The sequence below is a fragment of the Octodon degus genome, unplaced genomic scaffold (assembly GCF_000260255.1).
Source record: "Octodon degus isolate 3935 unplaced genomic scaffold, OctDeg1.0 scaffold00067, whole genome shotgun sequence".
In the NCBI taxonomy this organism is placed as follows: Eukaryota; Metazoa; Chordata; class Mammalia; order Rodentia; family Octodontidae; genus Octodon; species Octodon degus.
Genome location: NW_004524643.1, coordinates 1,895,391 through 1,911,430, shown reverse-complemented (window position 1 = coordinate 1,911,430; position 16,040 = coordinate 1,895,391). Strand labels below are relative to the sequence as shown.

The window sequence follows — 16,040 nt, the reverse complement described above, 5'->3', positions numbered from 1 at the left end:
TTTTTTTTTTTTTTTTTTTTTTTTTTTTTTTTTTTTTTTGGCTACTTCAGGCTGCCTTAAGGGCAGGTCTCGTGCAGCTTCTGGAGTTAGGAATTGAACTGCAGTCCTATGTGCCTGACTGCATTTACCCAAGTGGCGCTTTAAACAACAGAGCTATCTGGCAAAACCCCTCCTGTCCTGTATTTGGAAGAAGCTGTTTTTAGAGTCTTTTCTGACACAAGCATTGACATTACTGTATCTACCCTTTGAGTCAAGTTATTGTCCTTTCTTGGAACTCTAGGGGCTGGTGTGGATGATCTTTTATAATTTCTGTTTCTAATTTAATAAAAATTTCCATTTGTAGAGATTTCAGTGAGTATCCCATCCACCCCTTTATTCTATAAGAAGAAACTAAGATCTGTAGATAGGAGCTGAATTTATTTAATATCATGAAGTAAATTATTTGAAGAAGCCAGATTAGTAGCAGAGTTCATTGTCTCTTTGTCCAGTGTTGATGTTCTTCTTTTTTTCATTACTGTGGGTTGAACTCAGGACTTTTACACTATAGTACATTCCAGCCCTTTATATTTTGAGACAGGGTCTTGCTAAATTGCTCAGGCTTGACATCCTTCTGCCTCAACCTCCCAGAGTACTGGGATTGTGGACAGGTAGCACTGCACCTGACTTTCAGTGACCTTTATAGCATCCTATTGTGTTTCTGTCGTGACAATTTCCATCTGTCTTTTACTTTATAGCTGCATCTCCCTTTCATGCTATCCTCTGTTGCTGCCACTTCCTCCTCCTCCTCCTCTTCTTCCTCCTCCTCCTCCTCTTCCTCCTCCTCCTCTTCTTCAACTGGGAAAAGAAGTATATATTTAGAATTAGCCAGCTGGACTCAATTTAGATGATCCCAGTTTTGTTGGCAACATTGAATGCATCATAACTGGGAGCCAGTGAAACATATGTGTTCTTCTCTCCATCAGGCCTGATTAGAGTATTGACCTTGGCAACATCGATGTCATAGAGCTTCTTTATAGCTTATTCGATTTGGTGCTTATTGGCTTTGACATCCACAATGAACATGAGTGTGTTGTCCTAGATTTTTCTCATGGCTGACTCTGTGGTCAGGGGGAACTTGATGATGGCATAGAGGTCAAGCTGGTTTCTCCTGGGGGTGCTGTTCTGAGGGTATCTGGGCTGCCTCTGCAGCCGCAGTGTCTTGGGACGGTGGAAGGTGGGTGACGTTCGTATCTTCTTCTTTTTGTGGCTGTGGAAGCCTTTCAGCATGGCCTTCTTGGCCTTCAAAGCTTTTCCTTTGGCTTCAGCTTTGGGAGGGGCAGGGGCTTCCTTCTTTGCCTTCAGCGCCGTCTTGGTAAAAAAGTGTTGCCTCTTCTTTGCCAGAGTTTGTTTACTTTGATTTTCTTATCCTAATGGCAAAAAGTTAAATAGAATGAGTAAATGTGTGGGTGTGAACTCTTTGTTCTTGAACTAGTTGGCCTTAGCACTGTATTTGGGAAGATAATTAGATGAAAACCAGGGACAGGAGTTTCCTACACAGCCTTATGAGGATTAGATGGAGGTGGAGTGGGAGTGAAGTGGGGAAGTCTGGTTTCTGGATGTGAGAACAGTCTTCGCAAGGTTATAGAAGTTGTTTCTAAGGGATGAAGCATACCCCAAAATTCTTGGCTTGGTGGTGAACATAGTAACTAAACCAGTGACCAGAGAAAGGACATGTAGGTGTTGCAGCGTCTCATCCTTCTGGAGGCCTGAGTGCTCTGGCCCAAGTCCTTGCATATTCTCTTGGCTCTTAGAGCCAGTTTTGGAGCTAGACTAGGCCCTAAGTAGCAGCTCCAAGCAGAAGCACTGCTTCCATAGGTTATGATGAGCTCATGGTAGATGAGGAGCCAGGACAGCTGCGTTCCAGTCCTGACTTCCCCAATGGGTGACCTCTGAGCTTCAGTTTCTGCTCTGTTGTGGAGAAATTGTGCTTTTATCCTTTACAATCTTAGAGATTAATAGTGAATTAAATGTATATAAAATATAAAATATGATCTCTAATGAGAACTTAAGAAATGTGTATGAAATGATTATGTAAGTTATTAGCATAACCAGCTATTTCTCATGGAAACTTGTGATTTGAGTAGTTAGTCGTTTGGATCAGCTGATCTCCTTGGACATGACCACCTTTGCTGTTCTAGGAATACTTCTTGATTCAGAACGGAGGAAGTCTGATGCCAACTCAGTCATGTCTCCCCTGAGGATCTCCTTGATTCAGGATATGAGGTCAGTCCGGGCCACCAAAATCCAATTTTAAGTTGTCGCTTTGGTGTCCACTTTACCCAATCAGATCTCAGTGGCTTTTACAGAATCACAACTACCAGGAAGCCCTCCTTATTTTTCTCCTGCTTCTTTATGCATTTGTCAAGTTGTATAAACAGCTGGGTTTCCTGGCATTTTTGGAGAACTGTACCAGGTGAAGGAGCATAGGAGAGTATCTCAAGGCTCCAGGGCTCAGAATTAGTCTCATTTTTTAGGACTGTCTTGTCTTTATCCTCCAAATTATGGTGAACTTGTCTGGTAAAGCCATACTGAAGCCCAGAATTTGGAAAAAAGAGAGATAGACTCTCATTGAGTGGCATAGGGCTTCCTCTAGGCCTCAGTGGCTTTGCAGGTGTGGCATTGACAATGAGTTCATCTTCCATCTTCACTTCCCTTTCCTGGTTTGGTTTTCTTTCAGGCACATCCAGAACATTGGGGAAATCAAGACTGATGTAGGGAAGGCCAGAGCATGGGTGCGACTCTCCATGGAAAAAAAGCTACTTTCCAGACACCTGAAACAGCTTCTCTCAGAGCATGAACTCACCAAGTAAGCCACTCCGCTTGGAGTAGGACTGGGCGGGCAGATTGGAAACCCCTATGTGGGGAGGCAGAGCACTCAGTGTGTCCTTGCTGCTGCATTCAGTGCAACTGAAATTGCAAAAGGTTTGCAGCATTTCTTCTCCCTCTAGCTAGAAAATACTTTCTTGCCAATCTGTATCCCTAAAACTAGCTTTGTTTCAGAGGCAACAAAGGCAGACATGGTTATACATGCCTGTAACTCCAGCAGTATGGGAGGCTGAGGGAGGAACATCACAGCTGAGCCCAGCCTGGGTGATTTAGCGAAATGATAAAGGGTTAGGGATGTGGCTCAGTGTGAAGGCCCTGGTTTCAATTTCCAGTACTACCAAAAGTAAATAAACAAAAAGTAACAAGAAATGATGGAGTCTTTCATTCCTTCCTGTATTCAGGTGCTATGTATAAGCCATTTCTTCTGTTCCTGTTTCTTTCCTGCCCTAAGGAAAAAGGCTTGGAGAATTAAAAGGAAACTTCTGAGTTATTTCCTTATTTTTTTGTTCTTTCCTGAACCCATGGCTGCCCAAAGCAACCTTGGCCTTCCTCTCTGGCCCCTCCCGGTGTCTCCCTAGAACTTAGAGGGTTTTTAGATAGCAGTTGTAGGCCCTCTCCCTCTGTGCCTTCTACCCAGAAAGAGGGAAGGAGACCAAGGCCTTTACACTCCTGGGAGATCCTAAATTTAGGGTTTTCTTAGTTTTTTCATCCCCTGCATTCTGTCCATTCCCTCATACTAGAGGAAGAGGGGAAAGGAAAGTTTCTTTTTTCTTGCTGTCTTTTCAGTTTTCTTACTGTCTTTTCAGATACAATATTTTTGGCTCTTTCTTCATTGGTAGGCTATTAGGCCTTTTTTTTTTTTTTTTTCTTCAAACATCCTTTCAAAGGTATTGTTTAGAGTGTGACTTCACCATGGATGATTAAGCAGAGGAATAGACTTTGGAGGGAATTTTGTGTAAGCTAGTTGATCTCAAGATCTGATTTTATCCAAAGTAAAATATAATATTTAAACTATTTATTATGTGTATAAACCACAGCAATTAACCAGGCTTAAAATGTTGATAAAAATTAGAGAGCTCACTTGAGAAGTTAGGAAATAGCAATTCTGACAGTGGCTTAATTTGTCTCCCTAAAGTGACAAAATTTAGGAATAAAATATAAAGATTGGAAGAGCAACTGGAAGAGAACAGTTGAATATGTTAGCCTAGAATGTGAAAGGGAAACATTTGTATACCAGATTCTAGAGGACCTCAATGTCTGCTGAGAAAATGTGTCATTGCAGCTGTGTAGACATCAGGGTCTGACAGGATGAGTTATTCTCATGGACCCATGTGAATGTCACCTGTCAGGAGAGGCTTAGTCAGCAGGTGGACAGACTGAGAGGCAAGTGGAAGGGGTTAACACATGAACTTTCTGAAGGCCAGGGCCTGGGTTGGCCTAGGGCATATGAGTTTAAGGTCTTGGCAACAGCAAATGAAGCACAGACCTTGGTGAGGAAGCTGGGCTTCGTTTTTTAAAGCTGCAGCCCTGTTGGAAACGATAAGCTCAGTTTACTCAAATACAGTGTCTTCTTACATAACTGTCTGACCCCTATGCTACTCCAGTGAGTGGGAAATGAGAGTTTCGCTTCCACAGATTGCTGTTTGAGTGAGGTACAGTATAAGAAAGAGAAAAGGGACTCCTTCAAGTATTACTTTGTTTCATGTTGCTATAGAGTGCTGAGTCCTTTATAAAGAAAAGAAGTTTCCTTAGCTCACAGTTTGTGAAGCTGAAAGTACAGGATCAGGCGGCTCCATCTGTTTGGCCTCTTGTGAGGGCTTCCTTGGTTGTATCACAGCGCAGTGGAGAACTGCAAAAGAAAACAGCCACAGGCAGTAGGGACGCAGTCAGTGTGTGAAGTAGCCTTCATAACAACCTACTCTTAGGAGAACTCCATGAGACAAGTAACCTGGGGGTGATGCCCTGTGACCTCATGCCCATTCAATTAGGCCTTAATTCTTAAAGATTCTGTCATCTTAGCATTGCCAGATTGGGGACCAGGCTCCCAGCATCTGAACCTTTAGGGGACACATTCAAATCATAGTATTCTTTGTTCTGTATCCTCTGATCTTTCTCCCCAGTTTACTTAGACCCCAGCCCTATCATACTATTCGGTCTTTTCAGGATGTCTTCAGCCCCTCTATTTCTATATGACTCTAGTCTCCATCCTCCCCCCACCTGTCAGCCCCTTGGGGTCCAGTTAGTTTTCATTTCTGACTTTTTCTTAGCTTTCCCAGCAATGTGGTCTGTTACTCCTCTAGGCATGCATAACATTCATTATAGTATTGTTTTACCACTGATAGGCCATAATCATCAGTTTGCTTAGTGCTTATTAAAATGTGATTTTATTGAGGGCATGAACTATGTACCTTAAGCAGATTGCTTAGTCCTTACTGTTCAACCACTGCACATAAAATATATGCATAGCTGTATAGACAAGAAGAGAATAGCCTTTGGAGAATATATTTTGATAGAATGTTCTGGAGTCTTCAGGACTTCCAACTACCTCCTAAGACTGCAGATGGGAGATGGGGTAGGGCAAGGGGGCCAGATATTCCTGGAACTCATAGAACTGCATGTTCTAAAGGAACAAATGAGATAGCTCCTGTATGAGGAGCCCAAACTCTTTTTTCTTTTTCCCTTGACCTTTCTACAGTGACTAATACATGTAGTGTCTCCTTTATCTTGAAACTGACATTGTAAGGCTGCCATGACCTGTTTCCATCCTGTTCTTTTTGATTCCTTATTTTTTGGGGATGTTGGCTTTTACAGCCCTCCATGTTATGCATGCCTCACGCCTTTTCTTTGTCGCCTTCCCCTTCCCCCTGTGATCTCACCCATTCTCATGACTCTTGTCACCTCTTAGCAGGTGACTCCCACCTCCAAAGCTTCCAGCTCTGATGAGTCTTCTGAGCTACAGTTGTGCATTTATTTACACTTAGATATCCTAGCTGTAGCTTCTCTCTCCAGTTTTGTTAATGTGGTCAGTGTTCTCTCTAGACATCCTTCCTCCACTCCTTATCTACATGGCAAATGTGGAGGCAGTTTTGACTTCTTGCTTTGTTTTAATTCTCATATACAGATTTTCAGTCCTTAGTTTCTGCCTCACATGGTTCCTTCATTTTTTCCCCCAGCATTGTTTAACTTAATTAAATTAATTTATTTTGGTAACTGCAGAATGCATTTTAATTCGCCTAACCTGGTGAGCAGCACAGTCCAGCGGCACAGCATGCAGCAGTGTGGTCGTGGTCTCCTCTGCAGTGGCACTGCAGGGTTCACTCCAAACTCTGGCTGGCTGCTGCTCTCCAGGTCTTGAGAAGCGCTGCCTTGTTTTAGTCTTTATTCCCTTTTCACTTGTCAGCTGCACTGATACATTTCCTAGAATGGCTCTTGGCTTTCCTTTTATTTCTAAGCAGGCCTTTCTCTTTATTTCTAGATAGGGTAGATTTCAGAACCTCTTACTTGGGGGGGACTTGCCAGATAGTTCAGTTGTTTAAAGCGCTGCTTGGGCAAATGTAGTTAGGCGCACAGGACCACAGTTCAAGTCCCAGTTCCAGAAGCTGCACCAGACCCGCCCTTAAGGCTGCCTGAAGTAGACAAAAGAAAAAAAAAATCCTTGTCAAATTAAAAATAATAAATAAATTAATTAATTAAAAGAACCTGTCACTTAACAGAGCAGATAGCAGTTTTTAGCCTAAAAACTTAGGGCCTTAGCTTCATTTGGTGCTAGTCCATCATTTCAGTTTCATGGCTCACTGAATACTTCGCTGAACCCTCGGTCGTAACCAAACTGGTTTCCCCACTGTTCTTCATCCTGTACATCACCAATCCAAATCTGCTATCCTTCAGGCTCCTCTTATCTTAAAACACCTTCTAGGACTATAAAAGCTTGTTTTTAAATTCCCAGAAAGGGCCTTTCATTTGACAACTCGTTATGGATGGTCTTATACTATGGCCCTTACCCCGTTTATTCACTTAGACTGCACTGAGGCCAGGTGCTTTCCTCTCCAGCACCTGTACTTCATAGGCCTTGGTTGGTAAATTACCTGTTGAAGGGAGCTTGATAGCCTGTCAAGGTAGAACCTCACAGATCTGACCCCCAGTTCTCTGGCCATGATGATTGTAATCTATCTGATAATCAGGATAGTTTTTCTCTCTGTCTCTTTCTTCCTCTCTCTCCCTTGTATTTCTGTCATTGTCTTCTTTGTTTGGGGAAGATATCCAGGGAGAGGGGTTGCCCTTTGAAAGATGTGCAGTGGAGATGAAAGGAAAAAGCTTGAAAAGAGGAGGAGGACATGGTCTACACAGCTCTTCCGTGACCTGTGACCTGGGTCAGAGGCATAAGCAGAGCCTGCCTGTCATTGCCTCAGGAACTCCTGGGCCTTTTATCCACATTCAAAGCAGTGTTGGTGACTCGTGGCTTTCAGGCCTGCTGAGAGTTTGAGAGCAGGCCTGGTAATGCATGGTGATTATAGACCCCTTGCCATTGCTGCTGACATTCTGTGTGCACTGTGACAGCCTAACTGGAAGCCTAAGAGGACTACACCATCCATGGTGGAATTTCACCTGAGCCTTCAGTTTAGAAGCAGGGAGGAGCAGCTTCTTCCTTGGAGCCGCTTTCCCTGATCTGTCAACACGTTACGTTATAATAATATCATGCTTGGGCAGAGGCAGCATCTGATTTTTTTTTTTTTTTAAATTTGCTTCTGCCCAGGTGTCACACATTCCTGCTGGCTTGAACTGCTGTTGGTACATGCATGGCTATCCAGCAGGCATCTTGTATCTCTGGTGGTATAAGTGGATCTAATCATTTTATTGGTCTTTTTATTAATAAAAAGCTGCCCACTGAGACAGCCATGCATGCAACACCAGTGGTTCAAGTTGCCAGCACTGAGGCCTGAATTATGGCCCTGTTGTGAACTTGTTCAGCTGCTTTCTCTCCCAGAGTGACCACGAGGAACTTGAGACTTGACAGCTTGTGCTTCCCTTAATGCTGTGCTCCGAGAACTGGGTAGTTGAAGCTTCTCTTCCCTCCTTTTAGCTGGGGACTGACATGTTGCCTCCTGTCCTACAGAAAGTTGTACAAGCGCTATGCCTTCCTGCGCTGCGACGACGAGAAGGAGCAGTTCCTCTATCACTTGCTCTCTTTTAATGCTGTCGATTACTTCTGCTTCACCAATGTCTTCACAACGATCTGTGAGTACCTATGTGCTCCCCACTGGCCTGCTCAGGACCCCTTGTGAACCTGCCCTAGACTTGCTCACTGTCCCTTTTTTTAAAAAAATACATTTCCAGTCTTGTACCATCAGAGGTATATGCAGACTGTCCCATCAAGTGGCTTGTACTCTGATGGGACTGTCCCATACCATCTATTGGATCAGTCGTGCATGTACCTCTGGTAGTTCAAAGCCATCCGGCAGTGAGACATATGAATGACAGCCCCATCATGAACATGTTAAGGAAAATGCCTTGCGCTTCCTGTCTGCCTTTTGCTTCTTTGGGAAGAAGCAAGGAGGAGCAGCTCCTTCCTTGGAGCTATATTCATATTTTCTGGGAAAATTCTTGTTCTTATCTGATTGGCTAAGCACAAGCCTTTTGACCATCATGTGCTCAGTGCTGTCTTGAGCATTGCGCTGGGAGCCCAGGTGATGAAAGTGAAGTGGGGCAGGGTAGGGAGGTTAGGGCACCTCTCTCCCTGTGTGGCTATAGAGAGTCTTCTGACCCGAGAGGTCCTTTGGCGAAAATTTTGGAGCAGGCCTAAGAGAGAATGAACTCCAAGTGGCAATAGGTTTGAGTCCAGACTGTCCCTGTCCCTGACTCATGATGTATGTGTGAGCAGCATCCACCTCTGCAGTGGGCCTCAGTCGCCCTATTTGGGGAGTGAGAGGTTTCAGTATGGTCCTAGGCTCTTTGAAGCTCTTCGTTCTCTAATGCCAGGATTCTTTAGTGGGTGGGTAGTTCTTTGGCCAGACATTCTGGTGCCTCAACTGCATGCTCTTGTTCTCATCTGATGCCTGTCTTTCCTCTCAAGAGACCAGGGCTGTGGCTTAGTAGAAATAGCATCACACTGGAATTTAGAATACCGTGTTTCCTCTCTGTTCTGTGAACAGGGATGCAATGTCTGTGTGGCCTCTCCAGTGACTGTTAAAGGTGTTATTAGGGTGCATGAGATAAGAGATTGAAAGATACTTTGAAACACAGATCAGTATGATGTCAGAAGTTGGTGATATTGTTTTTTAAAAAGCTCATTTAGTTCTAACCCATAGATGGGCTTGAACTTTGGATTTTTTTTTTTTGTTTGTTTTGTTTTGTTTCTTTTCTTTTTTTTTTTGAACTTTTGATGTTTGGGCATTGACCCTTGGGGAAATGAGGTTGGAGAGGGATTGGCTAGCACTCTAGACCGTCCAGGGCTGGGTCTGCTGGAGCTGGCCTAGTAGGAGCTGCAGTCATGCCAGTCTGCAGGGCAGGCCAGGAAGCTCAGGTACGGGAGGGGGCCCTCATTCCCCACAATGCCTTTTGTGGCTTTCCTCAAACAGTGATACCATACCACATTCTCATCGTACCAAGCAAGAAGCTGGGGGGCTCCATGTTCACGGCCAACCCATGGATCTGTATCGCAGGAGAGCTGGGTGAAACACAGGTCCTGCAGATTCCCAGGAATGTGCTAGAGATGACCTTTGAGGTGCGTATTGTCTGGGGTACACAACACCCATCTCTGTGGGTATCTAAGTTGCAACAGCTGCTTTGGGGAGTTTTCTGCAGGGATTTATGGAGGCCTTGCTCTGCACAGTGTTATGTGTCAGAGTGCTGACTTGTCCTGAGATGATCTGAGGCTGGAGCCTCAGGATGTTGACCTCAAGGAAGGGAGCCTGCCTTTCCCATCCAGGCTCTGGTTGGAAGGCATTTATTTGTCCAGGCTAACATACTTCCTTGTGCTTGGTATATTGAGAAATCCCAGAGTTCTTTCAGCTGTTTAGCCCAAGTGTTCCTTGAGACTGCTAGACCCAGAGCCTCCCGTGCCAGGCCATATTCTTCTGAGTAGCAGATCTTCTTTCTCAACTGTAAACTACTTAAGAATAGTGCTATAGGGGCCGGGGAGATGGCTCAGTGGAATAAGCGCTTGCCTGGCAAGCTCAGGGACCTGAGTTCAATCCCTGGTTCCACAAAAAAAAAAAAAAAAAAGAATAGTGCTATAGCACCACGCCGGGCAGCGGTGGAGCTCTGAGCTCTCTGTGCAGATGCTGAGGGTCCAGGTAGGCAGCCAGTCAGAGGATTGCCACTCTTTTCTGTTTTCCTGACCTGCCCTGTCCTTTGTGTTCTCTCACAGTGCCAGAATTTGGGGAAGCTCACTACTGTCCAGATTGGCCATGACAACTCTGGGCTGTATGCCAAATGGCTTGTGGAGTATGTGATGGTCAGAAATGAGATCACAGGACATAGCTATAAGTAAGTGTTCCCTCCCTGTGCCTGGCAGAGGTGGAGCAAGATGTACCACGGGGCTATCTTTGTGGCTTGTAGATACGCATTTTCCAGGAACCTCTTTGATAGGCTGAGGCAACTTCCTGTTGGCTCTCTTGTACTAGAAAACAAACAGAAGAAGAGTTCCAAAGTGAAGATGTATGGTATGCTGTGCTCAGGTCTCAGACTGCCCATGCCATTCAGGTGGCTTCTCTGATGATACATAGTGTGATGAACAGGGCCTCAAAGGAGTCATAGCCTTTCCTTAGGGATGAGCTTTGTTAATGGCTCTTGTTGAGCAGCAAAGGTGGAAAGACGCTGGAGGACCTGGAAACTCTGATGGGCCTTTGCCTATCTTTAGGTTCCCATGTGGCCGGTGGCTAGGGAAGGGCATGGATGATGGAAGCCTGGAGCGGGTCCTAGTTGGGGAGCTGCTCACATCCCTGCCGGAGGTGGATGAGCGGCCATGTCGGACCCCACCACTGCAGCAGTCCCCCAGCGTCATCCGGAGGCTGGTCACCATCTCGCCCAACAACAAGCCCAGTAAGTGGGGGCAGGGAAGGGCCCTTCATGCCACTCAGTTTAGGAATGGACAGATTTCCAAAGCACGCAGCCCAAGCTATGCACCTGCCTGAGGAACCACCTCTGCTGACTGACCCACCAGAGAGATTTGGCTCCTCCTCGTAGGGCCAGTAATAGTATGTGTACTCTCAGAGGCTTGGAAGGAGAAGGAAAAGCTCATGTGGCCCAGTCTGGCTGCTCTTTAATACTTTCGCATGATTTATAGAAGAAGGGTGTACTCTTTAGCCCTCATCCTTATTTATAGGCTTCACAGTCAAGTCTTGGCTATTTGTTGTCAGAAATTCCAGGGTAAAATGAAAAATACATTTTACTGGCATATCTTAGAACTTAGAGCTAAAGCATTAACTTTAGCTTTCCCTCCCATATTTTGGGAAGAGCTATTTCAACAAAGTTGGGTGGGTAAAATTCTGTGTTTCCTGGGGTCTAGCTACCCTGTGTGTCCTCATTTCCTATTCAGGCACCTAAGTACTCTGAGATTGATGAGAGCGTTCTGCTTGATTTTTATTAGAGCTGAACACCGGGCAGATCCAGGAATCCATCGGGGAGGCAGTCAACGGCATTGTGAAGCACTTCCATAAGCCCGAGAAAGAGGTGAGCCTTCCCACCCCTTAGCCCAGGGCTAAGTGGAGTAAAAGAGAGTCATATAGATTTTGCGCTTTTCTTCCTGAGCTCCCCAGGTTTATGTGTTTGTGGACAGTCCAGAATCTGGTAGAGAGTGTGCCTCACCTAGTGGGGTGGAGCTGATTCTGTCCTTCCTTGCCTGTGGTTCTGATTCTTCCACACTGATGACAGTGTGCTCTATGGGGTCCCCCGGTAACCATGCTGATTCCTGTCTGACAAGCCTGGGTCTCTGCACACAGTGGCTATGCTGGCTTTGATTCTTCCTGGTCGGGAGTGTCCTTGTGTGTGACCTGGATCCATCATCTGTTCCTCACCATTCCCTTGCAGCTGTTTACTGAGCGCTGCTCTGAGCCAGAGTGCACTGTGCCAAGAACTGGGGAATAGGGTTGATCCCTGCAGTCTGTTGCCAACTCTGGGCTATGGATTTGAGGACGTGGTGCTGGGAGGTGGCGCAGCTAAGACCACCCTGTTACTCACCCCTGTTTCCTTACCTAGCGAGGCAGTCTGACGCTGTTGCTTTGTGGAGAGTGTGGGCTTGTCTCAGCACTGGAACAGGCTTTCCAGCATGGATTTAAGTCACCCCGGCTCTTCAAGAATGTTTTCATTTGGGATTTCCTGGGTGAGTTGGGCTAGGGTATGAAGGTAGGAAAAGTGTGTGTCGGGGTCCCCAACATGGATGGGTACAGACTCCAAATCAAGCAGCTCAGATCTGCCGTTTGCTTGTTCTGGTTTTACTTGCTGGGAATGACAGGAGCCCTCTTTTCCTTCTCCAGTGAATCTTTAACCTTCTAAGAACTTGGAGAAAATTCTTTCTGCTCTTATCCAGCATGGGCTTAATCCAGAGTCTCACTTTCTCTTTGTTGATCCAAGAGGCCAGTTGAAAGTAGTGGAGCCCAGGCACTGTGTATGATGTCCACTCAGAGAATGTTCATGGAAGAAGCCATCTCTAGAGCTGTATATTATCTTCAGACTAGGGAAAAGACCAATTTATATTAAAGGCACATAAATAAAATTTAAAAATAAGGCTCATTTTGAAATACGTTTAGTGATTTCCGAGCATTCATGTTATTTTTTGAAGTTGTCTGCATGGATTTGAAAAGGTTTGCACAATAAACAGGTAGGCTTTAAGAGCCTTTGTCACTGGCAGGCTTTTCTGTTCTTCACAGAAAAAGCACAAACCTATTATGAGACATTGGAGCAGAATGAGGTAGTCCCTGAGGAAAACTGGCATACAAGAGCTCGGAACTTCTGCCGATTTGTCACTGCAATCAACAACACTCCTCGAAACATCGGCAAGGACGGCAAGTTTCAGATGCTGGTGTGCTTGGGAGCCAGGTACTGTAGCCCTAGGGCCCAGGGTGCATGACAGCCAGGCTCAGAGGTGGTGCCAGAGTTCAGTGTCATGGGGGGTGGTGGTAGAAGTGTTCAGGGACTCTTGGGCAGGGGATGCCTTGAATGACTTTTGTTTTGGTGATGGGGATCAAACTCAGGACCTTGCACTTCTCAGGCTGGCACTTATGCCGTTGAGCTATCTCCCTGGCCCCTGAATGGCTTCTTAGAGGCTGTTAATGTCTATTGTATACCCCCTGTATGTATGGGAATCTGTTGGGGAACAGCAGGTATAATTGGCAGAAGTGGGGCCATGTTTTCATAGGAAGATTCAAACTTATCCCAACTGGGGAAATTGGAAGCAGAACACATACGTATTTATTTCTTTGGTAAATATTTGAATCTGTCAGACCTTATGGAAAGTGGTAGGAAGAGAACTGAATAAAACATGTCCCTTCCATTTAGAAGTTTACTTGTTCCAATTTTAAAAAGCCAAAGATTGTGAGAATCCCCCAGAGAACTAGCCACTCTTAAGTTTTGTTGAAAATGTAGAAGAAAAAGATCAGAGAAGGCTTCAGAGAGATGATTTGGAGATGAGCTTTTTGTGAGGGAGAACTGTTAGAATGTAGGAAGGGCTGTGACAGGCAACACGGTTGGAAGCAAGGGCTCCTGAGGACCAGGGACAGGCCCTATTAAGACAGCATTATTTGTCAGGGGACTGAAGTAACACGAATTTGACACAGGTGCTGTGCAGTGAGAATGACTGGGAGGGGCTATTCCACTGTGTCAGGTGAGAGAGCATTAAGCCCAAATAAACTTGAGGCAGTAGCTTATTCAGGGCATATAAAGGAGAAGGTTAAAAGCAGACTAATCTAGGCACCATTCAGGAGGCTGAGGCAGGATGCCTTGAGCTTAGGAGCTTGTGGACAGCCTAAGCAACATAATAAGACTGTGGGTCAAAACAAAACAGACACACACAGACTCCAGAACCAGATGTGCCAGTTCACATCTCAGGTCAGTCACTAATGTGTGATCTTTGACAAGCTATTTAATCTCTGTAACTGAGTTTCTTCATCTGTGAAGTGGAGATAGAGACGCACCTACCTCGTAGCCTAGGGCTGTCATGACGGCTAACTCTCATAACTGCCGGCTTGTGTGAAGTCTTGTGGTTTGCCCATGATGGGTAGATGAAAGAGTAGTGCCCCCTGCAGCCTGCGTGAGCTCGGGTTGGTGTCCCAGGCCTGGGCAGCTTCCAGTGGGTGCCAACCTCGGTAGGAGGGGAAGGGGGCTGTGAAGCTGGCAGCGCCTCCAGCCTCAGACTTAGTTCAAGTCTCCACCCAACCTTGTGTCGTGTCTCCCTTTTCCCCTGCCTCTCTCACTGGCCCTGGCCATTGCTGTCTGTCAGGGATCACCTGTTGCACCACTGGATCGCTCTGCTGGCCGATTGCCCCATCACTGCACACATGTATGAGGACGTGGCGCTCATCAAAGACCACACACTGGTCAACTCTTTGATCCGTGTCCTGCAGACGTTGCAGGAGTTCAACATCACGCTAGAGACATCCCTCGTCAAGGGCATCGACATCTGACCTCCCGCACCAGCCAGCAGCAAGAGCAGGAAAGATGCCTGCAGCTCTGCCCTTCTTCCCAAAGGGACCCACGCAAGTTGTGCAGAGCATGGAGAGGGGGAGTTGTACACTCACTGTAAAAAGAAAACTAGAGGATTTTTGGAAAAAAATAATCTATTTTAGAGTTTATTTGCTGATTTGCTTTTTACACACTTTCATGTGAAAGAGTGATAGTGAGAGGGAGCGAGGTTGGTGCCGCTTATTTTGAAGCTGGTGCCTCCTTCGCGTGGCCACACACGGCGCCGTGGCCTCCTGGACTGAGCCCGCTTGGGCGGCTCCGCCTCCTTGCCCCGCCGTGTTGATGAGGCCATTCCACATCGTTTTTAACTAATGTTTTCTATATTAACATTATTACGGATGTTTGGCTCTCATGGGCCACACACAGGTGTGCTGAGCAGGAAGCCCGCGCTCCGGCCAAGGGGTTTTAGTAGTGCCTCTAAGCAAGCGCTAGGAGCCAGCCCCATGTCATGTTTTTGGGTTTTTGTTTTGGTTTTCTTGGTCAGTATTATTTGGGAAGGAGACATGCTGAGATGTGTCACACACTGTCGCCATGCAGAGAGGCACGTCTCCTCTTGGCACACAGTTGCACAGAAGTAAACATAAGCATGTTTTAACAACTTTTCTTTTTCTTACACCTTATTTAATGCTCCGTTGTGTGTTTTTAAGTATTTCTTTTTCTTTTCTTTTTTCTTGTTTTAAAGAAAGGAAAAGCTTGTCACGATCTTAACTGGCTATGTTATTACTGTTAAATTTATGTTCTGCAACTTAGAAACCAGCTACCATATGGCCCACTTAATAAACACCTGAAACAAAACTTACTGCATGTGTCACTGAGTTTATGGGGGGTGATCAGTCGGTGGCAGAGGCCAGCCTGTGCATCGCCCTTCCTGCCAGTTTGACCTCAGTGGGCTGTGGCTGCCCACGATGTTGCTGCCTGGGTAACTGAGAGGGATGCACATCAGGGTTATGTTCCCACTCCACAGAGGAGCCTGAGGAGCAGAGGGGAAGACCAAGCCAGGATTACAAGGATTGTCACTGGGCTGAGACAGGATGGGCCACTTCTTAACAGGGTAAGGAAGAAAGCCTGTGGGAACGTGGGACACAGAGGACCCTGTCTTCCCAGAGAGAGAAAGCAAACCATCCAGGGCTGGCAAGTGGGGGAATTTATATTATAAAGTCTTCCCAAATGCCCTGGACAGTCAGTCATTACAGCATCATGGTCCTAGAAAATTCTTTGGATGCTTGCACTTCCTTTGCCTGCTTCGTGCTGGGCCTGCTCCCTCGACTGTGAGTCCAATAGGGCCAGTGGGGCTGAGGGAACCTCTTGTCCCAGTCATCTCTGTGCCTGGTGAGTGGTGAGAGTCCCTGAGGACTTTTGGAAGGCCTGAAGAAGGGAGGCAAGGAGAGCTGCAGTGCAGAGTCCTGCCAGCAGGGGCCGCGAACAGGCCGGACTGCACCCAGCCCCTGAAGGCCAGTCTTCAGTAATTTTGAAGGTAGCAAGGGAAGGGGAGGATGGGC

At 46.1% G+C, this 16,040-nt stretch overlaps 1 protein-coding gene and 1 pseudogene across 1 annotated transcript in view; one reads left to right on the top strand and one right to left on the bottom strand.

Annotated features, from left to right (window-relative positions):
- The window catches only part of Dennd5a (DENN domain containing 5A), a 120,416-nt gene extending 105,080 nt beyond the window's left edge, over nucleotides 1-15,336 (top strand). Inside the window, exons 14-23 of the mRNA XM_023719267.1 lie at nucleotides 2,178-2,262; nucleotides 2,717-2,845; nucleotides 7,979-8,100; nucleotides 9,441-9,586; nucleotides 10,232-10,350; nucleotides 10,724-10,905; nucleotides 11,453-11,535; nucleotides 12,061-12,184; nucleotides 12,732-12,900; nucleotides 14,300-15,336. Of these exons, the coding sequence (XP_023575035.1) occupies nucleotides 2,178-2,262; nucleotides 2,717-2,845; nucleotides 7,979-8,100; nucleotides 9,441-9,586; nucleotides 10,232-10,350; nucleotides 10,724-10,905; nucleotides 11,453-11,535; nucleotides 12,061-12,184; nucleotides 12,732-12,900; nucleotides 14,300-14,483 (1,343 nt within the window). The 3' untranslated portion in view covers nucleotides 14,484-15,336. The remainder of the gene's footprint in view (nucleotides 1-2,177; nucleotides 2,263-2,716; nucleotides 2,846-7,978; nucleotides 8,101-9,440; nucleotides 9,587-10,231; nucleotides 10,351-10,723; nucleotides 10,906-11,452; nucleotides 11,536-12,060; nucleotides 12,185-12,731; nucleotides 12,901-14,299) is intronic.
- Nucleotides 833-1,773, bottom strand: LOC105742681 (annotated as a pseudogene).
- Nucleotides 15,337-16,040: the final 704 nt, after the last annotated feature.